General features: G+C 38.8%; 1 protein-coding gene and 1 non-coding gene across 6 annotated transcripts in view; both read left to right on the forward strand.

The window, feature by feature from the left end:
* The window catches only part of SENP6 (SUMO specific peptidase 6), a 97,338-nt gene that overhangs the window by 37,166 nt on the left and 32,693 nt on the right, over nucleotides 1-27,479 (forward strand). For 4 of the 5 annotated variants that reach the window (XM_028157887.2, XM_028157460.2, XM_028157525.2 and 1 more), the window contains 6 exons: nucleotides 6,698-6,768; nucleotides 8,927-9,069; nucleotides 12,183-12,474; nucleotides 17,850-18,079; nucleotides 22,578-22,748; nucleotides 26,902-26,935. In XM_028157887.2, coding sequence (XP_028013688.1) covers nucleotides 6,698-6,768; nucleotides 8,927-9,069; nucleotides 12,183-12,474; nucleotides 17,850-18,079; nucleotides 22,578-22,748; nucleotides 26,902-26,935 — 941 coding nt within the window. The remainder of the gene's footprint in view (nucleotides 1-6,697; nucleotides 6,769-8,926; nucleotides 9,070-12,182; nucleotides 12,475-17,849; nucleotides 18,080-22,577; nucleotides 22,749-26,901; nucleotides 26,936-27,479) is intronic. The other variant, XM_028157686.2, reaches the window with a different exon arrangement.
* LOC114231256 (U6 spliceosomal RNA) lies at nucleotides 1,954-2,059 on the forward strand. The gene has a single exon (XR_003617223.1). It is a non-coding gene; the product is annotated as a U6 spliceosomal RNA (small nuclear RNA).

Raw genomic sequence — 27,479 nt, forward strand, 5'->3', positions numbered from 1 at the left:
AGGTGGAAAGGCAGAAGTACAAGTCTTTAAGGCCTTTTCTTGGGAGGAGTTGAAGGGGGGAGTAAAAGAAATTTAAAGACTGCACCCTATTAGGAATGCAGTTAAACATCTTGCTTGAAGAAATAGTTGGAATCTTGATGACATCTTAAATAGAAACATGCAACTGGAATAAGGAAGCATGTCAAACTCAAAGGCTAACATGGGCCAAGTAAAGAAGGTTGTAAGTCTATGTGGGCTGCAAAAAATAAAAAAATGTTCAATTTTCATAGAAACGTAGGTTTATTTCGATAGAGACATGCTGAATACAGAGAGCTGAAATAAATGACTAATCATTAACATAAAATAATAGAACATTTTAATAAAAATATTTTTTCTTGAACATTAACTTACCAGACACTGAATAACTGCACAAATTAATAAGCGTAACGAAAATAAACCTATTTTTCTTGTTCTCCGAAAACGAAATATTTCCTGTTGCTTACACCAAACAAGTCAGTCCAAGACTAATGACATAGCAATCGGCAGCTAAAATACTCGCTGCTGCCCTGGCTGGTTTGGCTCAGTGGATAGAGCGTTGGCCTGCGGACTGCAGGGTCCCGGGTTCAATTCTGGCCAAGGGCACATGCCTGGGTTGTTGGCTTGATCCCCAGCGGGGGATGTGGTCTCATCATTGGTCTCTCTCCCTCTCTCTCTCTCTCTCTCTCACTCTCTCTCACTCTCACTCTCACTCTCACTCTCACTCTTTCCCCCTCTCCCTTCCTCTCTGAAATCAATAAAGAAAAATATTTTTTTTAAAAATACTCGCTACTAGTATTAGTGAAGAGAAATGTTGTGCCGGCTCATAAGGGAAATGGATGCAACAAGATTATAGTAATCAGTCATTATCGAACATTGTAGTTCATTATTAATAATTATGTATAACAGGATTTTGTAAAAATTAAGTTACGAAATTCTTATTAAAACGTTTCTTACAAACTGTTATATTGGCTGGGCCACAAAAATATTTGTTGTGGGCCGTGAGTTTGACATGCTTGGTCTAAAGAGAGAGTAACTGTTCGTTTGTTAAGTCAACTGGGACGGTGGTGTGGGGTGGGGGGGGATGATGACAATTGATCGCAATTGTGCAAGCCAGTATAAATAGTGGAAAAGAGGAAACAAAGTAAAACAATGTTAAGCAAATAGAAATGTAAAAATTAACAACTAATAAAGTAAGATGAAAGGAAACCATGAAGTCTATTAGGTGTTATAATAATTGTGACCAAATTGAATAAAGTTAATAAAAAGATAAGCTAATTGGGTTAAATCCAGCTATTTTATGTTGTTACAAGAATAAGACATAAAATAATAATTCGTAAGTAAAGGGGTTTTAAAGTCACAAGATATGCAAACAAAAAGAGCATGAGTAGAATTTTAATAACAATGAAATGGTATTAGGGTAAAGCACATTTTATAATGGATACAGGCTATAAGAGTATAACAACTAAGTGTTGTCATATAACATTTGAAATAAAATATGCAGCTAGTTTGGTTAGAGTACAGCTGTGAGAGATTTTAATACATGTTTTTTAAAATTAGGCTATAAGTTTAACATGAGTTTGGGATAGGGATTTTAACTGTAAAATGAATACACTATTTTATAGAAATTTAAATTTTTTGAAATCAGAGCAATGGAAAGGTTGATAAAAATGAATTACTATTAAAACCAAGCTTAAAATGGGGGTGGGGAGGAGAATAAGGACACATGTAATACCTTAATAAAGAAATTTAAAAAAACAACACCAAGCTTAAAAAAAGAAAAGGGCACCAGCCACCAGATCCTGGTTTCTAATACCACTCTAATAAAAGGAACGTGGAGAAATTTCTGATTCTAGCGATGGGTTAAGGAAAACACAGAATGAGTGGAGCATCTTAAGTGTCAGAAACTAAGCAAGTATTCAAAAAAAACACAAAAGGGTACTTGTTTCAACAGCATATATACTAAAATTAGAACAATACAAAGAAGATTTTAATGGCCCCTGTACATGGATGACATGCAGATTGTTAAGCATTCCATATTTTTGTAAATTTTGTTATTTATATTTTACCAGAATAAAAAACACACACAAAAGAATGAGGTTGCATCAAAACAACACAGGAGCCAACTGAAAAAGCTTCCAAAGGCAAAAACTGAAACAATTGGATTATAAGCTTAAGTATAAAAAATATTCATGAGTGGTATAAATAATTGAATACATTTATTATTGAACTATCCTAGGATTTTACAAACTGCAATAAAACGAATTGGGGAAGTGGACAGCTGTTTATTACTAAATTCTAAGAAATTTGTGTAGATAGGCCCCCCTCTTCAGGAAGTGGAGCTTAACTAAACTAACTCCTTTGGTGGGCTAGACTGACTGACTTGCTTCCAAATAGAGCGTGGAAAGGGAAAAATAGTAACTTCAGAGTGGAGAAACCTGGCAAACAGTCCACTTTTGCCAAATGATCAGGGTTAGCATCACCAGTGATAAAAAATCACATTGATATCATGTACCGCCTGATAGGTGATAAGAAGGGCACTTCACATCTGTGATACTCTTACCCCAAACTCACAGCCTCAGTCTAATCACAAGAAAAACAATCAGAAATACCTAGGTTGAGGTGCATTCTACAAAATAACTGATCACTTCTTTTCCAGTGTCAGGGTGATGAAAAACAATGTAAGACTGGGAAACAAAGAGGAGACTAAGGAGACAGACTGAAATCAGTGTATCCTGGATTGGATTCTGGAATGAAAAAGATATTAGTGAAATAGCTGATGAAACCAAATAAAATCTGGAGTTAATACTAGTGTGCCTGTATGGTTTCTGTTACTCATGTGTGATGGTAATGAAGGCATTAACATTAGGAGAAACTCAGTAATGGTTATTAGAGAATTGTGAATTGTCTTTTAAACTTTTCTGCAAATCTAAAGTTATTCTAAAATTAAATTTATTTTTTAAAACTTGTATTGCTGAGGCCTGTCTAACCTTTAATGAACAGAGCATTCTGATATTAATGTAAACAATTCTGCAAACAAATAAAAGCTCTTTCAATTCATTTTATGTCGCTTGTAAAATGTTGCAACCATGAGGTGAGGTTTTATATAAAACTTCTACGCAAAACACAAATCCTCAGAAGCCCTCCTTACCTTATATGGCATGACAGGGATGCTTCTCTGCTTTTGCTTGGCTTGAGGTAGAAAAGAAATATCCACTGAGAAATTCAATCCTAGACTTGAGCTTCAGATCAGTTTGGAGTTTGAAATTTTAGTATCTGTAGAGTGATGGAACCCTTAAACCAAGAATTTAACATAAAATTTGATGTTTTTGTTCACATAGCAAATCTTTTTAAAACTAAATTTTAAAGAACACAGATAGTTTGTGGCTAGAAAGTTTCATTCTTTTTTCAAGCTAATGCTTTTATCCTGAAATTCATACATTCAAATCTAAGGCATGCTTTTATTTCTGTAATTTATTCATTATAATTTTTAAAACAACTTAATTTGCCCTGTTCATATAGGAAAATGTAGCAAATATTGGATATAGAGTGGGCATTATGTCTGAAATGCCCCGCAACTGAGGATTGGGCCCAAAACTTGAGCACATGCCCTGACTGGGAATAGAACCGGTGACCTCTTGGTTCATGGGTTGATGCTCAACCACTGAGCCACACAGGCCAGGCATAATAGTTTATTAACATTAAATTACAATACATAATAAAGTATGGATACTAAAGAATATATGCAGTGTGTTCCTCATTAGCTATGCAGAGCTCAGGGCACTTGGTCAAATTGCAAAGAGCACAGTGTATTAATGCAGCATTTTCATCAATTAGCTATGATTTCATCAATCCATACACATTTATTATTGTCTGAGTCACTACTGAATAAATCTGTGCTTATAACATTTCCCAGAATATCTATATTTTCAGATTTTTTGGCTGCTCAAACTTACCTTGTTGATAATCCCTAACATTTAAGAATATCTGTAGCCCTGACCAGTTTGCTCTGTGGTTGGAGTGTTGGCCCACAGACTGAAGGGTGTCGGATTAGATTCCTGGTCCAAGGACACATACCCTGGTTGCAGGTTTCCCACCCCCAGTAGTGGGGCGTGCAGAAGGCAACCAATCAGTGTGTCTCACATCAGTGTTTCTCTCCCCTTCTTCCATTCAGTGGAAAAAATATCCACGGGTGAGAATTAAAAAATATGTATATACATATATGTGTGTGTGTGTGTGTGTGTGTGTGTGTGTTTATATATATATATATATATATAATCTGTTGTCCACTGTTTTAAAAAATATCTATTATACAGAGTGTCCACAATTTTAAATAATATATACTACAGATAAGTGTATGGAGTTTACTATAATACTGTCACCATACTTTGCTTTTAAAATCATCGTTTCTGTTGCAATTTAAAGTTGGTATCTTTGCCCAGCCATGTAGCTCAGTGGTTGAGTGTCCCATGCACTAAGAGGTCACTGGTTTGATTCCTGGTCAACGCACATGTGCGGGTTACAGGCTTCATCTCCAGTAGGGGGCGTGCAAGAGGCAGCCAATCAAGGATTCTTTCTTATTGATGTTCTATCTCCTCCATTCCTCTCTAAAATAAAATTATATATATTTTAAGCTGACAGGGTGGAAATTGCCCACTTGTACCAAATGCTGCTCAATAATGATGAAACCACCATTACTCATCAATATTAATGCAGTTTAGCAGGATTCAGAGTCTGGCATTGCTATTTAATAGTTGTGTGACCTTGGATGGGCAAGTTAATTAACCTCACTTTGCTTCTGTTTCCTCACATATAAAGTGCTAATATATGTTTTATAAGATTATTGTGAGGATTAAAACACTTAATAGATGGAAAGCACTTAGAACAATACCTGGCACATGATGCTCACTATTTGCTAACTGCTGTTACAAATACACTACTGTCATTACGCTTATTATTTTCTTCCTTATGTCATTTTCATATTTTGTTTTCAATTTAGATAGTTTGACTTTTACAATACAGTATTAAATCTTTACAGGAAACTTTCTTTAGAGTTTTTGTCTAGTTTGGTATTGTTCACTAGTGTGAATGGATTTACAAATAATTGAATAACCTTATTTTTAATATCCTGATTAAATAAAATAGGAGTAATTTTAGAAGCTTTATTTTAGGATAGCAAAGTAGCTATTATAGCTCTCTAGTCAATTGCATTTTGCAAATCTCCTCTTTAATGGTTTATTTATCCCATAATTAGCTATAGATTTTTTGCTTTGTATTTTAGGACCCTTATTTACTAAGGATTATTTTCAGAATCCTGAAAATCAATTGTATTTATTTTTATGTATTTGTATATATTTATATGCAAATGTAACATATTTTTAAAAGTATAAGTATATTCCCATAATGTAGTCATAATACAAGATTAAAATTCTTGTATGATTGCTAGTTTTGTATATAACACTTTTTGTACTTATTTTGGGATTCTCCTCAGCCAATATCTTATTTGCTATGTATTCTTTTATTTATACCCAAATCATGTGAAAATGAAGCATTATGAGTTTTTTTGTAATGCGTTAATCTTTAATCCTTACCCGAGGATATTTTTTCATTGATTTTTAGAGAGAGGGAAAGAGAGAAATATTGATGTGAAAGAAACACATCGATTGGTTGCCTCCTGTATGCGCCTGACTAGGGCCTGGGCCAGGGAGGAGCCTGCAATCAAGGTATATGCCCTTGACTGGAATCGAACCCAGGACCCTTCAGACTGCAGGTTGACACTCTATCCACTGAGTCAAACCGGCTAGGGCATGTAATGTTGTTTTTATTAACTGACTAGGGGTCTGGTGCATGAAATTCATGCACGGGAGGGAGGGGGGCTCAGCCCAGCCTGTACCCTCTTCAATTCAGGACCCCTCAGGGGATGTCCCACTGTCAGTTTAGGCCCAATTCTGGGATTCAGCCCTAAACCGGCAGGCAGACATCCCTCTCACAATCTGTGACCACTGGCTCCTAACTGCTCGCCTGCCTTGCTTACCGCCCGTAACTGCCACGCCCCCGCCCCCCCCCCCCCCCCCATTAGCCTGATCACCCCTAACCACCTCTGCCTGCCGGCCTGGTCAAACCTAACTACCCCCCTGCCAGCCTTGTGGCACCTAACTGCCCCCCCCCCCCCCGCCTGGTCACCCCTAACTTCCATCCCTGTAGGCCTGGTCGCACCTAAACACCCCCACCCCCACCAACCTGGTCGCCCCACACAGCCTGCTGTTCAGTCATTAGTCGTCCCTCACTAACCCCCCCCCTGCCAACCTTGTCGCCCCACACAGCCTGCCAGCCTGCTGTTCGGTTGTTACTGTTACTGTGACAGCGTCCCAGACAATTTGCATATTCCTCTATTATTAGTATAGTTTTATGCATTTGGGGAACTACTTTGAAAGAACAGTAATTTGAATGCCTGCTATGGGGTTTGATAGATTGACTGTCTAAACAAAAAATAGTCACTGACTTTAGAGATCTTATAATGTGTTATTAGTATATTTCTGTAATACAGTTTTGTTATTTTATAGTATTTTATATGGCAAAGAAGCTATGCTTTGCTTTTAAAGTATAAGTATTTTCTCAATTTTTTCATTTTGAAAAATATTTTTTTTTGTTAGAATAAAACTATGTATATTCCCTTTTATAGGAAAGAATATCCACCTCATGTCCAAAAATTTGAAAATAATCCTGTAAGGTTAAGTTGGCCCCAAGGTATTGGTAAGTGTGCAGTTTTACCTGTTACATCTGTAAAAGGTTTTGAGTGGTCTGAAAGGTAGAAGTAAAGATATGACCTTGGCTTTAAAATATTCCCAGGTATAATATAAATATGTAAAAAAAAAAAATTATAACTGAATTGAGAATTTATTTAATTTTGAATGAAATCACCAAGAAATGGTTGCACATTCAGGTGATTACAATTTGAAATCTTTATTATTTTTTGTTAAATTCAAGACTCAAATATTTTTTGGGTTATAGCATCAAAATTGTGTTTTTTAAAAACTATCTATATAAAACCCTAATATGCAAATCAACCGAACGGTGGAAAGACTGGCAGAACGACTGATCGCTATGATGCACACTGACAACCAAGGGGCAGACGCTCCATGCAGGAGCTGCCCCCAGCCCACAGGCCCTGGCGGGGGCAGGTCTGGCGAGCAGGCGGTGCCAGGCCAGCCAAGGCTGGTGAGAGGAGGTGCCCAGATCACCCTGCTGGTTGCCCCACAGATTGGCCCTGATCACTGGCCAATCCTAGGGACTCTACCCATGCACAAATTTTGTGCACCAGGCCTCTAGTGTTGTAATATTTTATCTTGTAACTAGAGGCCTGGTGCATGAAATTTGTGCATGGGAGGGGGTGTCCCTCAGCCCAACCTGTGCCCTCTTGCAGTCCAGGACCCCTCGTTCCTTACTGTCCACCTGCTCCCTGCTCCTTACCACTCGGCTTGCTGCTCCTTATTGCTGCCATGTGAGCCCGGCTTCTGGCTGAGCTGCACTCCCCCTGTAAGAGCACACTGATCACCAGGGGGCAGCTCCTATGTTGAGCGTCTGCCCCCTTATGGTCGGTGCACGTCATAACACCTGGTAGTTCTGGTCATTCCGCTGTAATGGTCTTATTTTAGCTAATAAAACAGTAATGTGCAAATTGACTATACCTTCGCTATGCCCACAGCCAATCAGAGCGCACAAGATGGCGGTTAATTTGCATATGCTGAGGGAGGGAGGAGTGAAGAAAACAGAAAGCATGGCGGCTGCGCGGGTGGGTGGCAGCGCAGCTGTGGAGCACGAGGCCTTGGTGGCCTCTGAGGCAGTGGTGGGCAGTGTGAGCGGCGGCAATGCGGCCACAGCAGTGGCGGCGGCGGCGGTGGGCGTGGCGCGCAGTGGAAGCAGCAGGTGGGGCGTGGTGGGTGGTGTGCGAGGCCGCGGTGGCCTTGGAGGCGGTGGTGGCTGCGGGTGGGAGGCGCCCCGCCCGTTTGGCCCGCCCCTCCCGCCGCAGTGGGAGAGGTGGGGGGGCGGGAGGGAAGCCCGCCAGAAGTCTTGCAGGAAATATTTCTGCAACGGGTCCCTAGTATTATATAATCTAGAAGCCCGATGCACGAAGATTCGTGCAAGAATGGTCCTTCCTTTCCCTGGCTGCCGGCACCACCTTTCTGCTCCGGCCCTGCCTTCCCACACTGCCCAGAGGCCATGAATAGCTGGGGCGGTGCGGAATGCCTGCATCCCACCCCTGGCCGCTCAGTGTCTGCATATGCAAATTAACCCACCATCTTAGTTGGGTTAATTTGCATACTCCTGATTGGCTGGTGGGTATCGTGAGGTATGGTCAGTTTGCATCTTTCTCTTTTTTAGTGTAGATATGCCTGCATGATTGGGCTGAAACTGGCTCTCCAACATCCCCCGAGGCGTCCTGGATTGTGCAGGCCAGGACAAGGGACCCCACCAGTGCATGATCATGGCCAGGGAGAGACGTAGGAGGTTGGCCATTCAGGGAGGGACCACGGGAGGGCTCCAGGGCATGTCTGGCCCATCTTGCTCAGTCCCAATCGGCTGGACCCCAGCAGCAAGTTAACCTACCTGTCAGAACATATGTTGCCTGGTGGTCATTGAACATCATAGCGAGCAGTTTAGTGGCCTTAACATATCATTAGCTTTTTATGCTGTGATTGATTGAATGGCCGACCAGTCAACCAGACACTTAGTATATTAGGCTTTTATTATATAGGATTGTCTTGACTTAAAATTCTGATTATTCTTTATTGTATATGTTGAAACATTTTAACTAAAACAATTTGATAAGTTATTATTTTTTCATAACAAGCATTATGAGAAATTGATAAAATTTCATTTTAGTACTTTTATTTTTGTCTCCTTTCTTTAGATCCAATAATGAAGAAAGCAGAAGAATCTGAATCATACTTGGAGTCTGAAATCAAAAGGAAAGTATCACAGAAACGTCACAGTTCATATCAATCTACTTCTCCTGTGTCTCCTGCCTCAAAAAAATCTTTAACTGATTTAGAGGTGGGTAAGGAAACTATACTTTGTTGTTAATGAGATGGTATTTTAGTAATATGATTTTTAGTATTTATTGAATTGTAGGTGAACTTTACTCATACTACTAGAAGAGACATAGAAAAGTTACTTAGGCAAACTTTTCTGACTTCACTAGATTTTTTAACTCTACAAAATCTAGAATGTCTTTTTCTGGAAAGAATATATCAGTGCCACCCTGCAACATACTCCAAATAACTGCTCTCAACCAGAATTTTTTTTTTTTTTTAATTGATTTGAGAAAGAGAGTGAGGAATGGAGAGAGGGGGGAGAGATAGATTTGTTCTACTTATTTATGCTTTCATTGATTGCTTCTTGGGTATGCACTGACCAGAGATCAAACCCACAGTCTTGGTGTATGGGACAATGCTTTAACCAACTGAGCTATACCCAGCCACAGTCTCAATCAGAATTTTTTTTAATACATTTTTATTGATTTCACAGAAGAAGGGAAAGGGAGAGAGACATGGAAACATCAATGATGAGAGCGAATTATTGATGGGCTGCCTCCTGCATGCCCCCTACTGGGAACTGAGCCCACACCCTGGCATGTGCCCTGACCAGGAATGGAACCTCCTGGTTCATAGGTAGATGCTTAACCACTAAACCACACCAGCCAGGCAGGAGTAATGTTTTTAAATGGAGTGGTTAGATCTCTCTTCTCATATATGGATCTGGTAGCATCCAAGTACAATACATCTTTATAATGACAATCTCATTCTATCATTTCATTGTCACAACAAATATTTGTTCACTTAATTTCCTTTGATATGAGGCTCAAAGTATTAAAATATTTTTCTTTTAGACTGAGTTATTTCTCTTACAAAAACAGATCAAATAGATATTTGCCAGAGTGTAGGGGTAAGGAGGGATGGGTGAAAAAAGTAAAGGGGAATGTAGTCAATAATATTGTGATAAGTTTGCATGGTGACACATTATTTCTAGAATTAGTGTGGTGATCACATTGTAAGGTATCTCAGTGTCAAATCACTATATTATACACCTGAAACTAATACAATTTTGTATGTCAATTATACTTAAATTTAAAATAACAATCCTATATAATAAAAGCCTAATATGCAAATTGCCCCTTCGGGCGGTCATTCGACCGGCAAACTGGGAGTTCAACCGCTCACTATGATGTGCGCTGACCACCAGAGGGAGGCGCAGAAATGGCGGGCAGCGACACCATGGTGCTGGCAGTGGGTGCTCAGCTGCTGGGCGTCTGTGAGGAGCCAGGCTGCAGCCACCGGGACTGCAGGGGCCCATTGGGCCCCTGGTGTGTTCACACAGGAGCAGATCTGCAAGGCCTGCCGGAAGACAGCGTGCTGCCTGCCCGGCTTCCGGGGGGCCCACACTGCACCCCGGCCCGCGGCATCCGGCCTCACTCACTACATCTCCGTGTGGGCACTCCGGAGCTGTGACTCAGGCGGTTGGGGGCCCGGAGGCCCAGGTGCTGCCCAGGGCCCAGAGGTCACCTGGGCCCTGTCCTTCTAAGCCAGACACTTGGACTTTGATCCACAGCCAGGTCTAGAGACTGCACCTTCGTGTACCAGGCCTTTAGTACAGTATAAAGACATATAATATACAAAAATAATAATTAATAGATTTAAATTATATGTTGTTACAAAATTTGATAAGTAATTATTTGGCGTAAAGTTATTGGAAATGCATCTTTTAACCTTTTGCACTCGGATGTCGAGTGTGACGGTTATTGAATGTATCAATAATTTGAAATATAAAAAAATCCAAATAAATAAGTTTGTATAAAAAGAAACTCCAGTTTTTTATTCTACTGCCGAGCTTTGTAAAATCTGGGGTATTTAAAAAATTAAATCCCGAGTAGAATAAAGGAATCAAGAAAAAAGCAAGCGAATGCAAAGGGTTAATTAGAGCCATTGACTTTTTCTCAATTAGTTCATGTCTCCATGGATAAATATATGTTATATACTGAGACAGGATTCAACATCTATTTCTGTTTCCTTCTTATTGACGTAAATGCTGAGGTAATAAGTACATAAGTAAGTTTCACATAAATAAGTACATGACTGTGGAAAGAATTATAGTAATATCACTCAATACCTTGAACTTTTTCTAATTTATATGCCCCAAATCACATGATACTGTCAGAAAACATTTTTAATGATATCACAACTGTAACATATAGTAAGCCTTCATTAAAATATTTTTGAAATACTGACTTAGAAATCAATTGTCTTGCAAATTTTTGTTAACTAGTACTTATAATTCATTTTTTTCAACATTTAAAATTGTCCTTTGGTTTGATTTAATAGTTTTTATACCCCAGGAAATATGCCATTAGTGATATTTTAAATGGAAGAAAGGTTTAGCATTCTTTTTTTTTTTAATGTTTTTATTGATTTCCTGCATACCCCCTACTAAGGATCAAACCCGCAACCCAGGCATGTGCCCTTAGTGGGAATTGAACCGTGACCTCCTGGTTCATGGGTTGATGCTCAACCATTGAGCAACACCAGCTGGGCTAGCATTCTTATTTTGAAGAGGAGGAGAAGCAGTTGTGGTAGGAGATTCCTTGACATAAGCATAATCATGTTGGGTTTTTGGAAAGGTTAAACGTAGAAATTGAGAAACTAGATATTGATTCCCTTAATACGTTAAGTGCCAAGCCTGTTTTGTCTTGCTTTCTGTTTAGCCCACGATATCCAATTTCACCAATATACTGGCGGCACCAGTGACTGACTGGTCCAGACAGAAAGTATAGTGTCAGTCACCAGTGACTGACATGGCACTTTACGTGTTAAGATTATTTATGCCTTGTATGCTGGAGTGAAGGTCTCAAAAATTCCTTCAGCATTCTGCTGCTAAATTCTAACTAATATGACATATTCAGGATTTTTGTGGTAGCCATGGTGATGTGATGGGAAGTGAGAGTTAATTTTGAAATATTGTATGTATTTGTTCCATGATGTTGAAATAAAATGCCGAAGTCTTATATTTTTTTGAAACCTAAGTTTTCTGAAGAGTATGAATATTGTCCAAAATGTGGTCAAGAAAAAGAAATTCAGACCAAATGTCAAAGTTGTGATATTCTTTTTCCTAAGGATTTGCCCAGAAGTTGCAGACAAGCTATAACTTTGAATGATTCAACTGGTCCGTTATTGAGAACATCAAATCATCAGAATTCTGGAGGACAGAAGTCACAAAACACAGCATTAACACCCAACAAGTTTTATGGCAACAGTGTGGGAAAGGTTCCAATTGATATTATTGTTAATTGTGATAGACAGAATTATTTACAGGCTAATGGGAAAGTCGTTTTACCTAGGGCTAAAGGAGCCAAGACCACAAATCTAAAAGAAAGGAAAATAAGCCTGTCAGACCTGAATGATCCAAGTAAGTGTTTTACTCCTTTTGGTATTGCTTTTATCAGTCCAGCATTGTAAGGTGAACATGAGTATATTTGAGAACTATAGTTTTGTGTAAGTTATGTAACATGTCTTCTTGTGTCAGTTATGTAACATTTTTTGGGTAGATGATTAAAATTGTATTCATAGTTAGCAAATAATGACTCAGCCTGGCCTGTGGGTATCAGTGGACCTCTGTGCCGCCACAGCCCGGCCTTACCTGCCAGCTTGTTGGGCTCTAGCTTGCTGTCCATGTCGATCCCGCACAACACGAAGTAGTGCACGATGTGGCAGGCGGCCAAGGAGGAGCCCGAGCCCAAGCCCAGGCTGTGCACTGTGCTCTCCTGCTCATCCTGGCCCCACTGTGATTGCCGCCGCCGCTTGGGCATATAGGGGGAGTGTCCACAAGAGAGGCTCCTGCTGCCACAGCTGTGCTCGCCAGCCGTGAGCCCAGCGTCTGGCACCCATTGGTCAGCTGAGCGGCGCTCCCGCTGTGGGAGTGCACTGACCACCAGGGGGGCAGCTCCTGCATTGAGCGTTTGCCCCCTGGTGGTCAGTGTGTGCTATAGCTACTGGCCGGTCACTTAGGCTTTTATATATACATACACACACACACACACACACACACACACACACACACACACATATGTAATAAAAGCACAGAACTTGGCCACAGTCCTAGGTCAAGTCCATGTATGCCTAGCTTTCTAACTTCAGCCTGGTTAATTTAATCTCTCTGACCTATAAATGGATACATTGCTTTGTTAATCTATATATATAAAAGTCTAAGCAACCGAACGACTGGTCCACTGGTCGCTATGATGCACACTGACCACCAGGGGGCAGATGCTCCCACAGCCAACCTCCCACAGCCAGTCAGCCCCAATTGGCCCCACCAACTTCCGGTGGCCCCTCACCTGGCTGACCAGCCCTGATCAGCCCCGAGCCCCAATATTTGACAGCTATAAAGGACTCTGAAAATTAGTTTCTTTACCACTTTGTTTCTCCCCTAAATCTTTTTTTTTTCTTACTTCAGACACATGTGCATATGTGTGTGCATATGGAATATAGTCCTGTTATAATAAATAGAAAAAGATTGGAAACATTCGGACTGGTTGAAAAAACTACAGCATACCTACCTGTAAAAGGGGAGAAATGATTTAGTATTTTATAAATGATTTTCAAGTGATTAACCAAATGAATAAAGCCAAGTGAGTATCAGTATATAGTATGCTACCCTTTATTTAGGAAGGATGGGAGAATGAATCTAGATATTTTTATTTGTTTTTAATGAAAGGTATATCAGAAATTGAATTTAAAAGTGATTGGAAGGGGAGGAAACAGTATGGGAATCAGGGATAGGTGCTAGATGTCTACATATGTACTTGTTTTATAAATTTGACTTTGGAGCCATGTAAACATTTCACATAATTATAAATGAAAATTAAATTGCAAATATTTAAAAACAAAATCAAAACCAAAATGAAATAAATGAATGTCATTATATATCTATTGGTTGCTTGAACACACAGAAGAATTATTTCAGATGAATTAAAATTAAAATAATATTGTGGTTGTGCATCCTTACGTGATCTATTTTAAGTCAAACAAAACTACAAGGAAATCCTAAGTGTAGTCACAAATATTGTTACTAATATTGGTACTGAGATTTTTAAACATTTTGATAAAGCAAATAAGCCATTGTATGATTGTCTCCAGAAACCAAGATTTTCAGTGTTAGAGAAAAAGGAATATAAAAGTAAAATCAATATCTTGTAACTTTAAATTTGAATCAGAGATAAAGTGAACTTACTGCATATTTTTTCTTAAATAGGAAATAAGTATTTCCTAGCTTTACCTGCAGAAAATGCTTAGAAACAGTAAGCAACCCTCATGTAGAAACAAACAACCCTAGTTCCCATATTTGCGTTTTTGAATATCATTTCCCAACAGAGCTCCTCAGAAATTGCCTACTCAAAGTCTGGGACACAAAGGTATTAATAAACCTAGATTATCTTGTGATATCAGGAAGTATGGAAGCCGTAAGGAATACTGTGGACACGTCAAATGACTCAAGAGCTAAAATGAAAGAGCTCCCTTTGACTAATGATGGGAATACTTGTGTCACAAACAGAATCATAATTGCAATTTTTTGAAATATGTCAAATATATTAAAATCAGTTTATAATAATATCCTCCAACTCCCCCCAAAAGAAAAACTCCATTGGTTACTTTTGGAGATTGCCTAAGGTTCCTAATCATTACTCTGAAAACTGAAAAAGGAGATAAAATTAAGCTTTTTTTTAAATCTTAAGATATGTCAAGTTCTATTTTAATTAAATTCAATTAAAAAATAATATGTACCAGTACATTAGCTTATCTCTCAAATATATTTTTAAAAAGATACTGTATGATGGCTGTGCAGCCTATACTCGAATATTATATTATGATAATGTTGATAGTTGATTATTTTATCATACATTTTAGTGTTATGCCAATGTAATATTAAATACTTCTAATATCATTTGAGTCTTTTCTAATGTTGATATTTTTAATAATGGTAAGATATGAAGAAAACACTCACTTATTAGGCAGTTACTGTGTATTATTACAGAGCCAAACTTTAAATAGGAAACCTGACATTCTGAGGAAGTTTCCAAGATGAGGGGAACTGGAAGTTAATAAGGCTAAGTTGATATGTGAAAAAATACAAAATATTTTGTCTACATCAACCATGTAGGCTGATAACATAAAGAAATACAGTCATGTGGCTCTTAGGTTTATTAAGCAGTTTACTTTTTAGAGTTTAACCACAACCATGAATTAATTTCATAAAACATAAATTTGTTCCCTTGTGCCAAAAAAGAAAAAGAAAAACTAAGTACTTCTCATGTAAGTATGTGAAAAAAAGTGTTATATTTTAACAACATTTAATCTGTATATATAAAGAGCCAGGGTCCATAACAACTGAAGGCTCAACCTAATACCGGAAATGGTGACCGAGCACTGTCTGCTGAGGGGGCTGCGGATTAGGCCCAGAGAGAGACCTGCAGAGAGAGGCAGGTTCTAATCTGCAGTCTCAGTGGCAGCTGTTTATCAGCTGTTGCCTCTCTATTTCTCTCCAGTTGAAGCCGAGCCTCTGTTTCTCTCGGCCTCCACGGGGCTGCTGACCAGCCCCACCTCTCTGATCAGGCCCAGAGATAGGCCCAGAGACACTGACTGGCATAGAAACTGACCAATCAGAACCAAATCTGAGTGAAGTGCCAGAAGCCAATGGCTGCCTAGGAGGCGGAGCTTTTGATGCTGACTGGCATAGAAACCAACCAATTAGAACCAAGTCTGGGTGAATTGCCAGGAGCCAATGGCTGCCACAGCTGTTTGGTGTAATGTGTAAGAAAGCGGTTCCACTTTTTAATGACTGCTTTGGCAGTATAGTGCATATGGCTGGCTATCAGTCCAGATATAGGGATTATGTGTTTTTGTCTGCCAAGAGCATCTCCTGCTGAAAAAGGCTCTCCCCTCCCCATTTAAGCAGTCCTATCCTATATAATTTATCTATACTAATAAAAGGGTAATATGCTAATTAGACCAGGTCAACCCTCCATCTTCTGGACGTCCGACTTCCTTCCAGACAAAGCCATGGTGGTGGAGGCTGAGCCAGAGGCAGTTTGGGGCAATCAGGCCAGCAGGGGAGGGCAGTTGGGATGAGATCAGGCCGGCAGGGGAGGGCACTTAGGGACGATCAGGCAGGCAGGTGAGCAGTTAGAAGCCAGCAGTCCCAGATTGCGAGAGGGATGTCCGACCGCTGGTTTAGATCAGGCCTAAACCAGCGGTCAGACATCCCCCAAGGGGTGCCCGATTGGAGAGGGTGCAGACTGGGCTGAGGGAAAACCCCCCCTCCCATGCACAAATTTTGTGTACTGGGCCACTAGTATTAATAAAAGCTATCATTTATCACATACTTACATTCCCTGCTTTGTGGTAAAGATTTATACACTAATTTGTTTAATTTAGTTTTCACAATCATAAATGAGGCAACCTAGGCTTATGGAGATTGAGTAAATAATATATAGAAGTCTATGTATTTTTCAACAGATGATGACTTTTGTATGCTTTTTCTGTGCCAGGCACTTTTTTAGACTTTTTGTCAATAAGCAAGTGCTCATGTACTTACTATAGATTGCGTGGTCAAGCAAAAAGTGATTTTTAAGCTAATACTTCTTGCTAAAGTGCAGAGTGCTAGTGGGATTGTGATTCTGACAGAACAAGCTTGTGGGTATTTGAGGAACAGAATAAATAGCTAGTTGGACTGGAGAATAAAGGACGAAAAGTGGAATAGTATAAGAAAGTTGGAGAAAAGTAGGCAAGGCCCAGATTATGTACATTTATAAACCAGAGTAAGGAGTTAGGATTTGACACAAGTGCAGTGTGGGTGACTTTGAGGAATTATGATATAGGGATGGATTTGGTAAGATGTATATATATAAAAGCCTAAACGACCGAACTATCGTATGATTGGTCGCTATGATGCACACTGACCACCTGGGGGCAGACACTTAATGCAGGAGCTGTCCCCTGGTGGTCAGTGCGCTCCCACATTGCGACCACTGCTCAGCTTACCAACAGGCACCAGACATGTGGCTCATGGCTGGCTCCCGCAGCCCAGAGAGCGCTGCAGAGTAGCAGCGAGCCTACTGAGCGGCGGTGGCAGGAGCAGCGGGGCCGGGATGAGCAGAAGTGGCAGGTGGCATAGGAGTGCTGGTTTTGACCCGATCTCCACAGACAAATCCATGCACCAAACCACTAGTTTAATAATAAGTATAAGGTATAAGAGTAAATTACCTTCATAATATCTTTTCTTGCCCATGCTCATTTATTCATCAAGATTAATTGAGCATTAGGCACTGGTCCAAGTTCTTCCAAGGACCAATTAGGATTTTAGTGATTCCCTATATGAGATAAAATTATGTGGTCACATGAAGCTTCACACATATTTAAAATTCATGCTATTTGTGAACAATTTGTATGCAGATTATACTTTAGCTTTTTGGAACTTTGAAATGGATCTACTGATTAAACATAGGTGAATGTTTCTTTGTGGGTGATGATGATGGATTATAGAATCAATTTCATACTTGTAAGTTATTTTTAAAAAGATGTCAGTTACTATGCTTTATTTTTTTTTAATTGTTTTATAAATTTAACTTTTCACCAGATAGAGTGGATTATATCTTCATTTGCTTTTATTAATCTCAGACCTGGAGGCGATCCAAAGCAGATTTGGTATATTCCCCATTTTGGTAATATATTTACATTTTTAACTGCCAGAAATGAAATACATGAAGTATTTAACATTTTTTATAGTCATTTTGTCCAGTGATGATGATGATGACAATGACAGGACTAACAGAAGAGAGAGCATATCTCCTCAACCTGCTGACTCAGCATGTTCTTCCCCAGCACCATCGACTGGAAAAGTAGAAGCAGCACTAAGTGAAAATACCGGTAGAGTAGAGCATGAACTAAGAAGCATTCCAGCAGATTCAGAATTAAATACAGTTCCGTTGCCAAGAAAAGCAAGAATGAAAGATCAGGTACCTTTTACATTTATTGATATTTATCCAGATTATGTCTCACCTTTGGGAGGGATGGATGTATTTGTTTGGAGGGTAATTTGGCAGTGTTAATAGGAGAAAAAGATAAATTATTCATTAAGTGGGGCTTAAAAGCCACTTGGAAGATTATTTGGAAGAACAATCCATTAAGTCACAGGTTAAAGTGTAAACAATTAAGAAGAAATAATGTCACAGCGGCAAGTAAGTATAAACAAATATATTTGTATAATTTGGGAACAGGAATAAATCATTTTTAACTTGGTTGTATTCAACTACATCATTGTTCTATTATATTTTACTATATAAATTTTTCAAAATATTCAGATGGAAAAGATAAAAATTATGGCAGGCAGTAGACAAACAATAGACCTAGAGAGCAATGTTTATAATGCAGATGACATATATTATGTTAATATATGTAATAAACTAAGAACTCTTAAAGATTGAAGAAAAAAAGAAAGTGAAAAAAAAGGAATAGACAAAGAAAATTCAGATAATAAACTACCACATGAAAAGTGCAAATTAGTAAGTTAAAAATGACTTTACCCAGTTCCCAAATTATACTAGTATCAAGTATACTTACTTATACTTACATGTAGTTGTAACACTAATATTATTTCTTCTTGCTGAATAGATTACACTTGAACCTGCGATTTAATGGATTGTGCTTCCAAATAATCTTTCAAGTGGCATTTTAAGCCCCACTTACTAACCATATTCTAAACAGACTTTCAAAATAAATACAAAATCAGTTAATATAAACTTCTGCCAAGAATCTGAGGAAAAGAGTACTTTTGTAATTTGCTGATGGAAAAGAAAGGTGTTAGGATCTTTGGGGAAAGCAGTGTAAAAATATCTATTGAAACATTTTAAATGTGTATGGAATGACCAAATAATTTATTCCCTAGACTCAATTTCAAAGGAATCCTCCTCTCCAGTACATAAGAATGTATATATAAAAATGATTGTTGGCATATAACTGCATACAAAATCATTGCCCATTAATATGGAAATGGATGAAAAATTTATGGTATATCCACCTCATGGACTATTGTGCAGCCACTGACCAAAAAAAATTCAAACTATATTAATGACTTAAGTTTTCTACATGGTACTGTTAAATGGGAATACCAAGATGCAGAAATATGTGCATATTTTCTTATTTTTGTAAAGAACTTTTAAAAAAGATTTTTTAAAACCTGTAAAAAAAATTATATATGGGGCCCTGGTTTGAAGTGTGTTCCTATACACCAAAAATATTGCAGGTTCGATCCCCAGTTGGTCAGAGTGTTGGGGCAGGTTTTGAACAGTTGATCAATGTTTCTCTGTCTTTTTCCTCTCTCTCTTCCTCTCTCTCTCTAAACAATTTTTTTTAAAAATCAAAATATATCCTTGGGTAAGGATGAAAAAAAGTTAGACATTGGTTTATATATACATGTCAGGGATTATAGGAATATAGATAAAAATATGGGAACATACATATTTGGTTGTTAAGATGGAAACCATAAGGAATTAAAATAAAAAGCAATTATAAAGATAAAAGAAAAATAGGGATTAATATTTTTAATATCTTGAAGATGACTTTCCAAATGTGTCTGCACAAGCAATAATAGCAAATGAAGTGATGAATATATTTGAGTAAATATATTTATTCATGAAATATATGAAATACAGAACAGTGTAGCAAAACATCATAAACATAATTTGATAAGTAAATGCAAATAAAGAAAAAATAGGGAACTGTGACAGTATGAGTTGGTCCTTTATATTTTTTTAATTTCTTAAAAATAAAGAAATAGAAACTATAGAAAAATGACTAATGGAAACGAATAGAGTTCAAACTAGTAGTAAAGTATTGAAAATGAAATTAAAGCAATATATTTTGTTAACTGTCAGTGCTGAAAAACTTTTCAAGTATAATAGTATCTCATTTTGGTTAGTATTTGGAGGAATGGAGTATTGAGTATGTAAACTGGTAAAATAATTGCTGGAAGGCAATTTGGCAAAAATCATATATATCTGGATTTAGCTGTGAAAATACTTATTGGAGAATAATGTGTCGTGCAAAAAGTCCAGAAAGAACTCAGATGTCAGCATAGGAGAATTAATTAAATAAATAATGGATTTCCATGTGATAGAATTTGTGGGCGAGCAGTTTTCAACTGGCACATTGAACAATTAGGGTTCTTCATAGATATTTTAGAGGCTCCTTGGAAGAGTATGGACTACCCTAGTTCTAGACTTAGTCTCTACTATGGATTCAGCTGGAGCAGTTCTTAAATTATTTATCTACTTACTAGAGGCCAGTTGCATGAAATTTGTGCATGGGAGGGGGAGTGTCCCTCAGCCTGGCCTGCATCCTCTCCAATCTGGGACCCCTTGGGGGATGTCCAGCTGCCGGCAGTCAGACATCCCTCTCACAATCCGGTACTGCTGGCTCCTGACCGCTTGCCTGCCTGATTGCCCCTAACCGCTTCTGCCTGCCAGCCTGATCGCCCCCTAACGGCTTCCCTGCCGGCTTGGTCGCCCCTAACTGCCCTCTCCTGCCAGCCTGATCACTCCCAACTGCCATTCCCTGCTTGCCTATTCTCCCCCAGTTGTCCTCCCCTGCCGGCCTGATCATCCACGACTGCCCTCCCCTGCCGGCCATCTTATGGTGGCCATCTTGTGGCAACGTCATGCGTGACGCCACCTAGGCTTTTATTATATAGGATTATTGAGCTAATAATTCGTATGAAGAAAGAATTCTAAAGCTAAAAAGAGTTTTAAAATCCATATGATATGTTTTTATTAATATGTGGGAAAATATGATAAATCTGTTAGTAAGCCTGAAAGAGCAGCTTACAGGAACAAATGTGTGTGTGTCACATTTTGTTTTAATTTTTTTTTCTGTGACATAGATCACAGAAATGGATAGGTATCTTTTCTTTTTTTTTTTTTTTACCAGGATGATGTTTTATTCTTATGTTGATAATAAAGTTTTTAACATAATTTTAATTTCTTTAAATTTAAATTATACTTATACTAGAGGCCCAGTGCATAAATTCATGAATGGGTGGGGCCTCTTTGGGTGGCCTGCAGAGATTGAGCTGAAACCTGCAGTCCAACACTGCCTGCAGCTCCTACCTGCTGCTCCTGTTCATTCTGGTCCCACTGTGTCTGCCGTGGGCTCGCGCTCAATCAGTCCCAATCAGGAGAGTCTTGCACTGCCACAGCAGCACTCACCATCCCTGAGCCCTGCATCTGGTGCCCTCTCGAGGAGAGTGGCCTGTGGGATCGGGCTGAAACCAGCTCTCCGACATTCCCCGAGGGGTCCTGGATTGCGAGAGGGCTCAAGCCAGGCCAAGGGACCCCACTGGTGCATGATTGGGCCCGGGAGAGACCGCAGGAGGGCTCCAGGGCGTGTCTGGTCCATCTCGCTCAGTCCCAATCAGCTGGACCCCAGCAGCAAGCTAACCTACCAGTTGGCGCGTCTGCCCCTTGGTGGTCAGTGCACATCATAGTGAGCGGTTAAGTGGCCTTAGCATATCATTAGCATATTACGCTTTGATTGGTTGAAAAGTGGACTGGTCACCAGATGACCGGACGCTTAGCATATTAAATTTTTATTATATAGGAAAAATATTTTATGCCCTGGCTGTCACTCAGTGGTTAGAGAGTTGGCCTGAGCACTGAAGGTCTCAGGTTCAATTTCTGGTCAAGGGCACATGCCTGGGTTGTGGGTTTGCTCCCCACCCCAGGGCGCATGCCAGAGGCAACCAGTTGCTGTGTCTCACATCAGTGTTTCTCTCTCTTCTCTTGCTCTCTCCCTCCTTTTCTCCTTCCCTTCCTCCCTTCCACTCTCTGAAAAAGCAATGGGGAAAATATCCTCAGGTGAGGATCAACCAATATGTATATGTATTTAATAATATGTATATCAACTAGTTTTAAAAGTTTAATATATAAAGAAGCATCTTTTATTAATGCAGATAGCTATACCCTTAAATCACCTGTTTTCTAAAATGTTGATTTAACCCCAGGTTCTACAACCACTACTACTGTTACTAGCTAATTTATCTAGTCTTTTACTGTGCATGAAGCACTGTGCTAAGCTGTTTATAGGCATTAGCTCATTTGAGTAAATACTCTTACTCTTCATATTTTACAATTTAAGAAACCAATATTTACGGAGTTATTAAGTTCACAAAATCAGATTAAAAGATGTGTAACTGATTTGAAACCAAGCAGTCTTCCCAGAATACCATTTTTCACTGCTGTGCTATTATTTTAATTTAAAGTAATAACTAGATAAAGTATATAACATTACAAGAGTTTATTATTATATAAAATCAAGAAATTACTTCATCTGATACCACTGAAGTAACTTAATCTTATGTTTTGATAATTACATTTCTCATATTGGGTCTTCTGCATATATATACTTAGTTCAAAGCCTTGTTTTAGTACTTTATTAAGTGAAAATTTTTTTCTTTTTCAGTTTGGTAATTCTATTATCAACACACCTCTGAAACGTCGCAAGGTGATTGCTCAAGAAACTTTAGCTGATCCTGTATCTTTAAACTGCCCAACTTCCTATGGCAGTGTCATTTTAAACTGTCGAAGTATACGAGTAGGGACACTCTTTCGGCTATTAGTAGAACCTGTAATTGTAAGTACATTCTTCTGCGTTCATTGTACCAATTATAAGATTCATAATTCTGTGGCTAAGGCTAATAAGTAATACTTTAAAATATTTAATAGAATATTAAATTATTTTTAAGATTTTATATTTATTTAATAGTATATAAACCATCCTATCTAATAAAAGAGTAATAGCCATCACTCCAACACACAAGATGGCTGCCCCCATGTGGACACAAGATGTCCACCACAAGGTGACCAGCAGGGGAGGGCAGTTGGGAGGGACCAGGCCTGCAAGGGAGGGCAATTGGGGGCGATCAAGCCTGCAGGGGAGGGCAGTTAGGGGTGACCAGGCCGGTAAAGGAGGGAATTTGGGGGTGACCGGGCCTGCAGGGAAGGGCAGTTGCGGGGGGGGTCCCAGGCCTGCAGGGGAGGGCAGTTAGGGGCAATCAGGCTGGCAGGGGAGCAGTTAGACATCAATCAGGCTGGCAGGGGAGTGGTTAGGGAGTGATCAGGCTAGCAGGCAGAAGCCATTAAGGGCAATCAGGAAGGCAGGCAGGTGAGCAGTTGCGAGCCAGCAGTCCTGGATTCTGAGAGGGATGTCTGACTGCCCATTTAGACCCGATCCCTCGAGGAATCCCAGATTGGAGGCTGGGCTGAGGGACACACACCCCCCATGCATGAATTTCGTGCACCGGGCCTCTAGTTATAAATAAGTCCTCACATTAAAATCAGTAAAAACTTTTTTATTATTCATTGTTCATGGTAGTGACATATTCATTGTGGGAAGATACTTAGTAATTTAACTGAGTTAAAACTTTCCACTTCTTACTTTATAAAAATATATTTTTTTATTGATTTCAAAGAGGAAGGGAGAGTGGGAGAGAGATAGAAACATCAATGATGAGAGAGAATCATTGATTGTCTGCCTCCTGCATGTCCCCTACTGGGGACCTAGCCTGCAACCCAGGCATGTGTCCTTGACTGGAATCGAACCTGGGACCTTTCAGTCTGCAGGCCAATGCTCTATCCACTGAGCTAAACCAGCTAAGGCTACTATTTCATTCTTAATGCCAGCTCAATGAAAACAGTATTTTAAAGAATATTCTTACAGAAAGAAGAATCCAAAAGTTTTGGAGTCTGCAAGAAAATGTCTTGCAGCACTAAGACTCCTAGAAATAGATTATTGGACTACAGTAGCCATTCAAAAGGCACTGGTTCAGTATCCACAAAATCCAAGGAACTTTCATTAGTCCTTTTATTTTATTTTTTTTAATATATTTTACTGATTTTTTACAGAGAGGAAGAGAGAGGGATAGAGAGTTAGAAACATCGATGAGAGAGAAACATCGATCAGCTGCCTCTTGCACACCCCCTACTGGGGATGTGCCCGCAACCAAGGTACATGCCCTTGACCGGAATCAAACCTGGGACCCTTGAGTCCACAGGCTGACGCTCTATCCACTGAGCCAAACCGGTTTCGGCTAGTCCTTTTATTTTTATCTGTCATGCGAGTTTTCTTATTATTTTACTGCTACCAATCCAATTCAAATTTGCATTTTCTGTAATCTCCTTAACTAGCCTTCTTAGTCATCATTTTTCTTCTTCTCTAATATGCTCTATACATTGTTGGACAATTGATCTTCCTTTAGCACTGCACTATTTTGTAAGCCTTTATAATTCCTTAACTTGGTGTGCTTGGCTATCCATTTCTAACCTTTTAAACTCTGTCTTGTATTCTTCTTTATACAAGAGTAATACCTTTAAGAAAACACATTGTATTAGGAAATTTAAAAGGTTGCTTTATTATTAAGTCAGTTGTGGTAAATAATAGCTATTTATTTTCTAGGATTCATGATTCTAGAACAAATACGATCAATAGGGGGAAAATCTTTATAGGTTAAGTTTATAGGAGAAAATGAAATGTGGACCAGATTTCTTATGCAAGAAAAGTCATATGGGAAAAGAGCAATTTTTTTCCCCATCAAAAAACTCTAGCTTCTCATGATTTAAAAACTAGAATGGTCTGAAGTACTCCAGAGATCTAAAGCAAATTATATATAGACTATTTATTATTGCCCAGCAATATTGTTATATAGCAGGGTTTTCAGGGATTTATGAAGCTTCTATTTTGTTTCAAGCCTTCATGGTACAGATGATCTTCTATGGTACTGTCAGATAATAAAAATGTTATACTATGTCTTATATATCAGAAATTTCCAGGAATATCTTATAGGTTTTATGGCTTTCCCCTCACATTATTCAGAGCACAATTATTCAGAACTCCTTGGTATGATAATTAAGGCTGATAATTTAGCCATTTAGTTGAAAGTTACAAAGTCTCAAGGCTATCTAGCAAGAATGACATCAAAATTTGAATGAACTTTTTACATGAAAGTTACAGATTAATATGTATATGATCTACTGAAGAAAAACTGAATTCAGTTTAAAAAAGAAAAGGCAGTGTGTATAATAAAATAGGTTTTTTTAACTTAAAATGCTAAGTGAAATATTTTAGCTAAAAAGTAGTTGTGCTTATGATATGGAAATTTTCCATCTGTTATTAATCTTCCTTGTACCATGGGATTTAGTCAAAGAACATTTTTGATAGGGCATAGTGGATCTGTAATTTCTTCAGATTGTGTGTTAAAAGATGATTTGACATTTTCTTTCTGTACATAACTTCTTTTATGTTTTGTACTGAAACGATATATCTGCCATGTCATTATTTAATCTAAGAAACAGATTTTAAGTATTTTACAGTGGAAAGATTTGACACACTGACTTCAACAAGTGATTAAGCTTCTATCAATAGTGGGGCTGGCTGACATCATGTGCCTTCAATGTGATGCAGTCCCAGGGTGTTGTACATTTTTTAGAACCTAGCTTGGATTTTTCAAAGGCTATGTTATAAAAAGCAGAGGGAGGTTTCTCTCTGTTATAGACAGTAGTAAACAAAAGAGAGACTAATGTAACATTGCCATGACAGAATCATCAGTTGGGGGAAAATTAAGGCAAATATAAAGGACAATTTTGAGCAGTTGGGGAAATTTGAGTATGAATTGTATGTTGAATGAACTTAATTTTTATTTTCTTAGATGTTGTAGTAATGAACCTGCCTTTATACTGGTTTAGCAAAAGGGAAATGACTCTCCGTGTGTGTGTGTGTGTGTGTGTGTGTGTGTATCTATCTATCTATCTATCTATCTATCTATCTATCTATCTATCTATCTATCTAAAAGCCTAAGTGACTGAATGACCGGTCAACTGGTCGCTATGATGTGAACTGACCACCAGGGGGCAGATGCTCAATGCAGGAGCTGCCCCCTGGTGGTCTGTGCACTCGCACAGCCAACCTCCCATGGCTGGCCAACATCTCACAGCCCCTTACCCCGGCCAGCCAACATTTGCCGCCCCTCCCCCGCCAGCCAACTTCTCATGACCCCAATCAGCCCCAACCACCAGCCAGGCTGAGGGACCCCACCTGTACACAAAATTAGAGCACCAGGTTTCTAGTATATACATAAAGAATGATTAAGTGTAGAAAGATATTAACAGTTAGTGAATCTGGGTATAAGTATTCAGGTATTTATTGTAATACTAGAGGGGGGATCACCTCACCCCGGCCTGCTCCCTCTTGCAGACTGGGATCCCTCTCGCAGTCTGGGACCCCTCGCTCCTTATCACCTGCCTGCAGCGGAGGTGGGGAGAGGCTCCTGCCACTGCCATTGCACTTGCCAGCCATGAGCCCGGCTTCTGGCTGAGTGGCACTTTCCCCGTGGGAATGCACTGACCACCAGGGGGTCAACTCCTATATTGAGCATCTGCCCCCTGGTGGTCAGTGTGCGTAGTGACCTGTCATTCCACCGGTCGTTCCACCATTCTGTCGATTTGCATATTAGGGTTTTATTATATAGGATTTTCTCAATTTCTCTTCGAAATTACAAAAAATAAGTCAATAGTATAAGAATATTCTCAATATTTGAATCAGAAAGGTGAAGGCTACCTTTCTGAGAGGTAATTTGGAAGTGGGAGGTTATCTTGTTTTATATTTAAGCACATGGTAGATGATTCATTTCTTCTGCCCTCTGTAATCTAAGTGCCAAATAATATGTCATTTGGGGTGTTGGTAGCAAAATCCTCATAAATCAGATTGGCATTAATTTGTTTTATTTTTTTAGTTTTGTTTAGATTTTATCAAGATACCACTAGAAGGTAAGCTATAATATGTCTTTTTGCTAACTTAAGTTTTGTTTACACTAAAGCACTTTACAGGAATGAAAGATTAAATTATATATACATGATTAGTTATTAGATATTTCTTAACACATTGCGGATGGATCATGAGAATTCTCGCTTCATACTACACAGTGTTTTACAAAGTATCATACTTTAAAAAGGTATTAGCTTGTAAGAACATGTAATAAATAACTTCAAAATGCAATGAGTATTTAATTTTAAAGCGTGCCTTTAACATTTATGTAAAACATTTTTTGTACTCTTTCAATAGAAACTTATCTGGCCACTGGGTAAAGCTAGCAATAAAACTACTGGTCCGCGATGTGTTAATAATGTAATTTCATTCTGTAACATCACAAAATCTATGTTTAATTGTAAGTATACTTCATTAGAACCTCCTTTTGGAAAAATAATGCAGAAGCTTCTTTAAGATAGTAATAAAGATTTTTCTTCATTTCCCACTAGAAGTTGCTATTTACAGAGCATAATAAATGTGTTTTACTTTAAACTTGTATTTTCT

Source organism: Eptesicus fuscus, chromosome 10 (assembly GCF_027574615.1).
Source record: "Eptesicus fuscus isolate TK198812 chromosome 10, DD_ASM_mEF_20220401, whole genome shotgun sequence".
Classification (NCBI taxonomy): domain Eukaryota; kingdom Metazoa; phylum Chordata; class Mammalia; order Chiroptera; family Vespertilionidae; genus Eptesicus; species Eptesicus fuscus.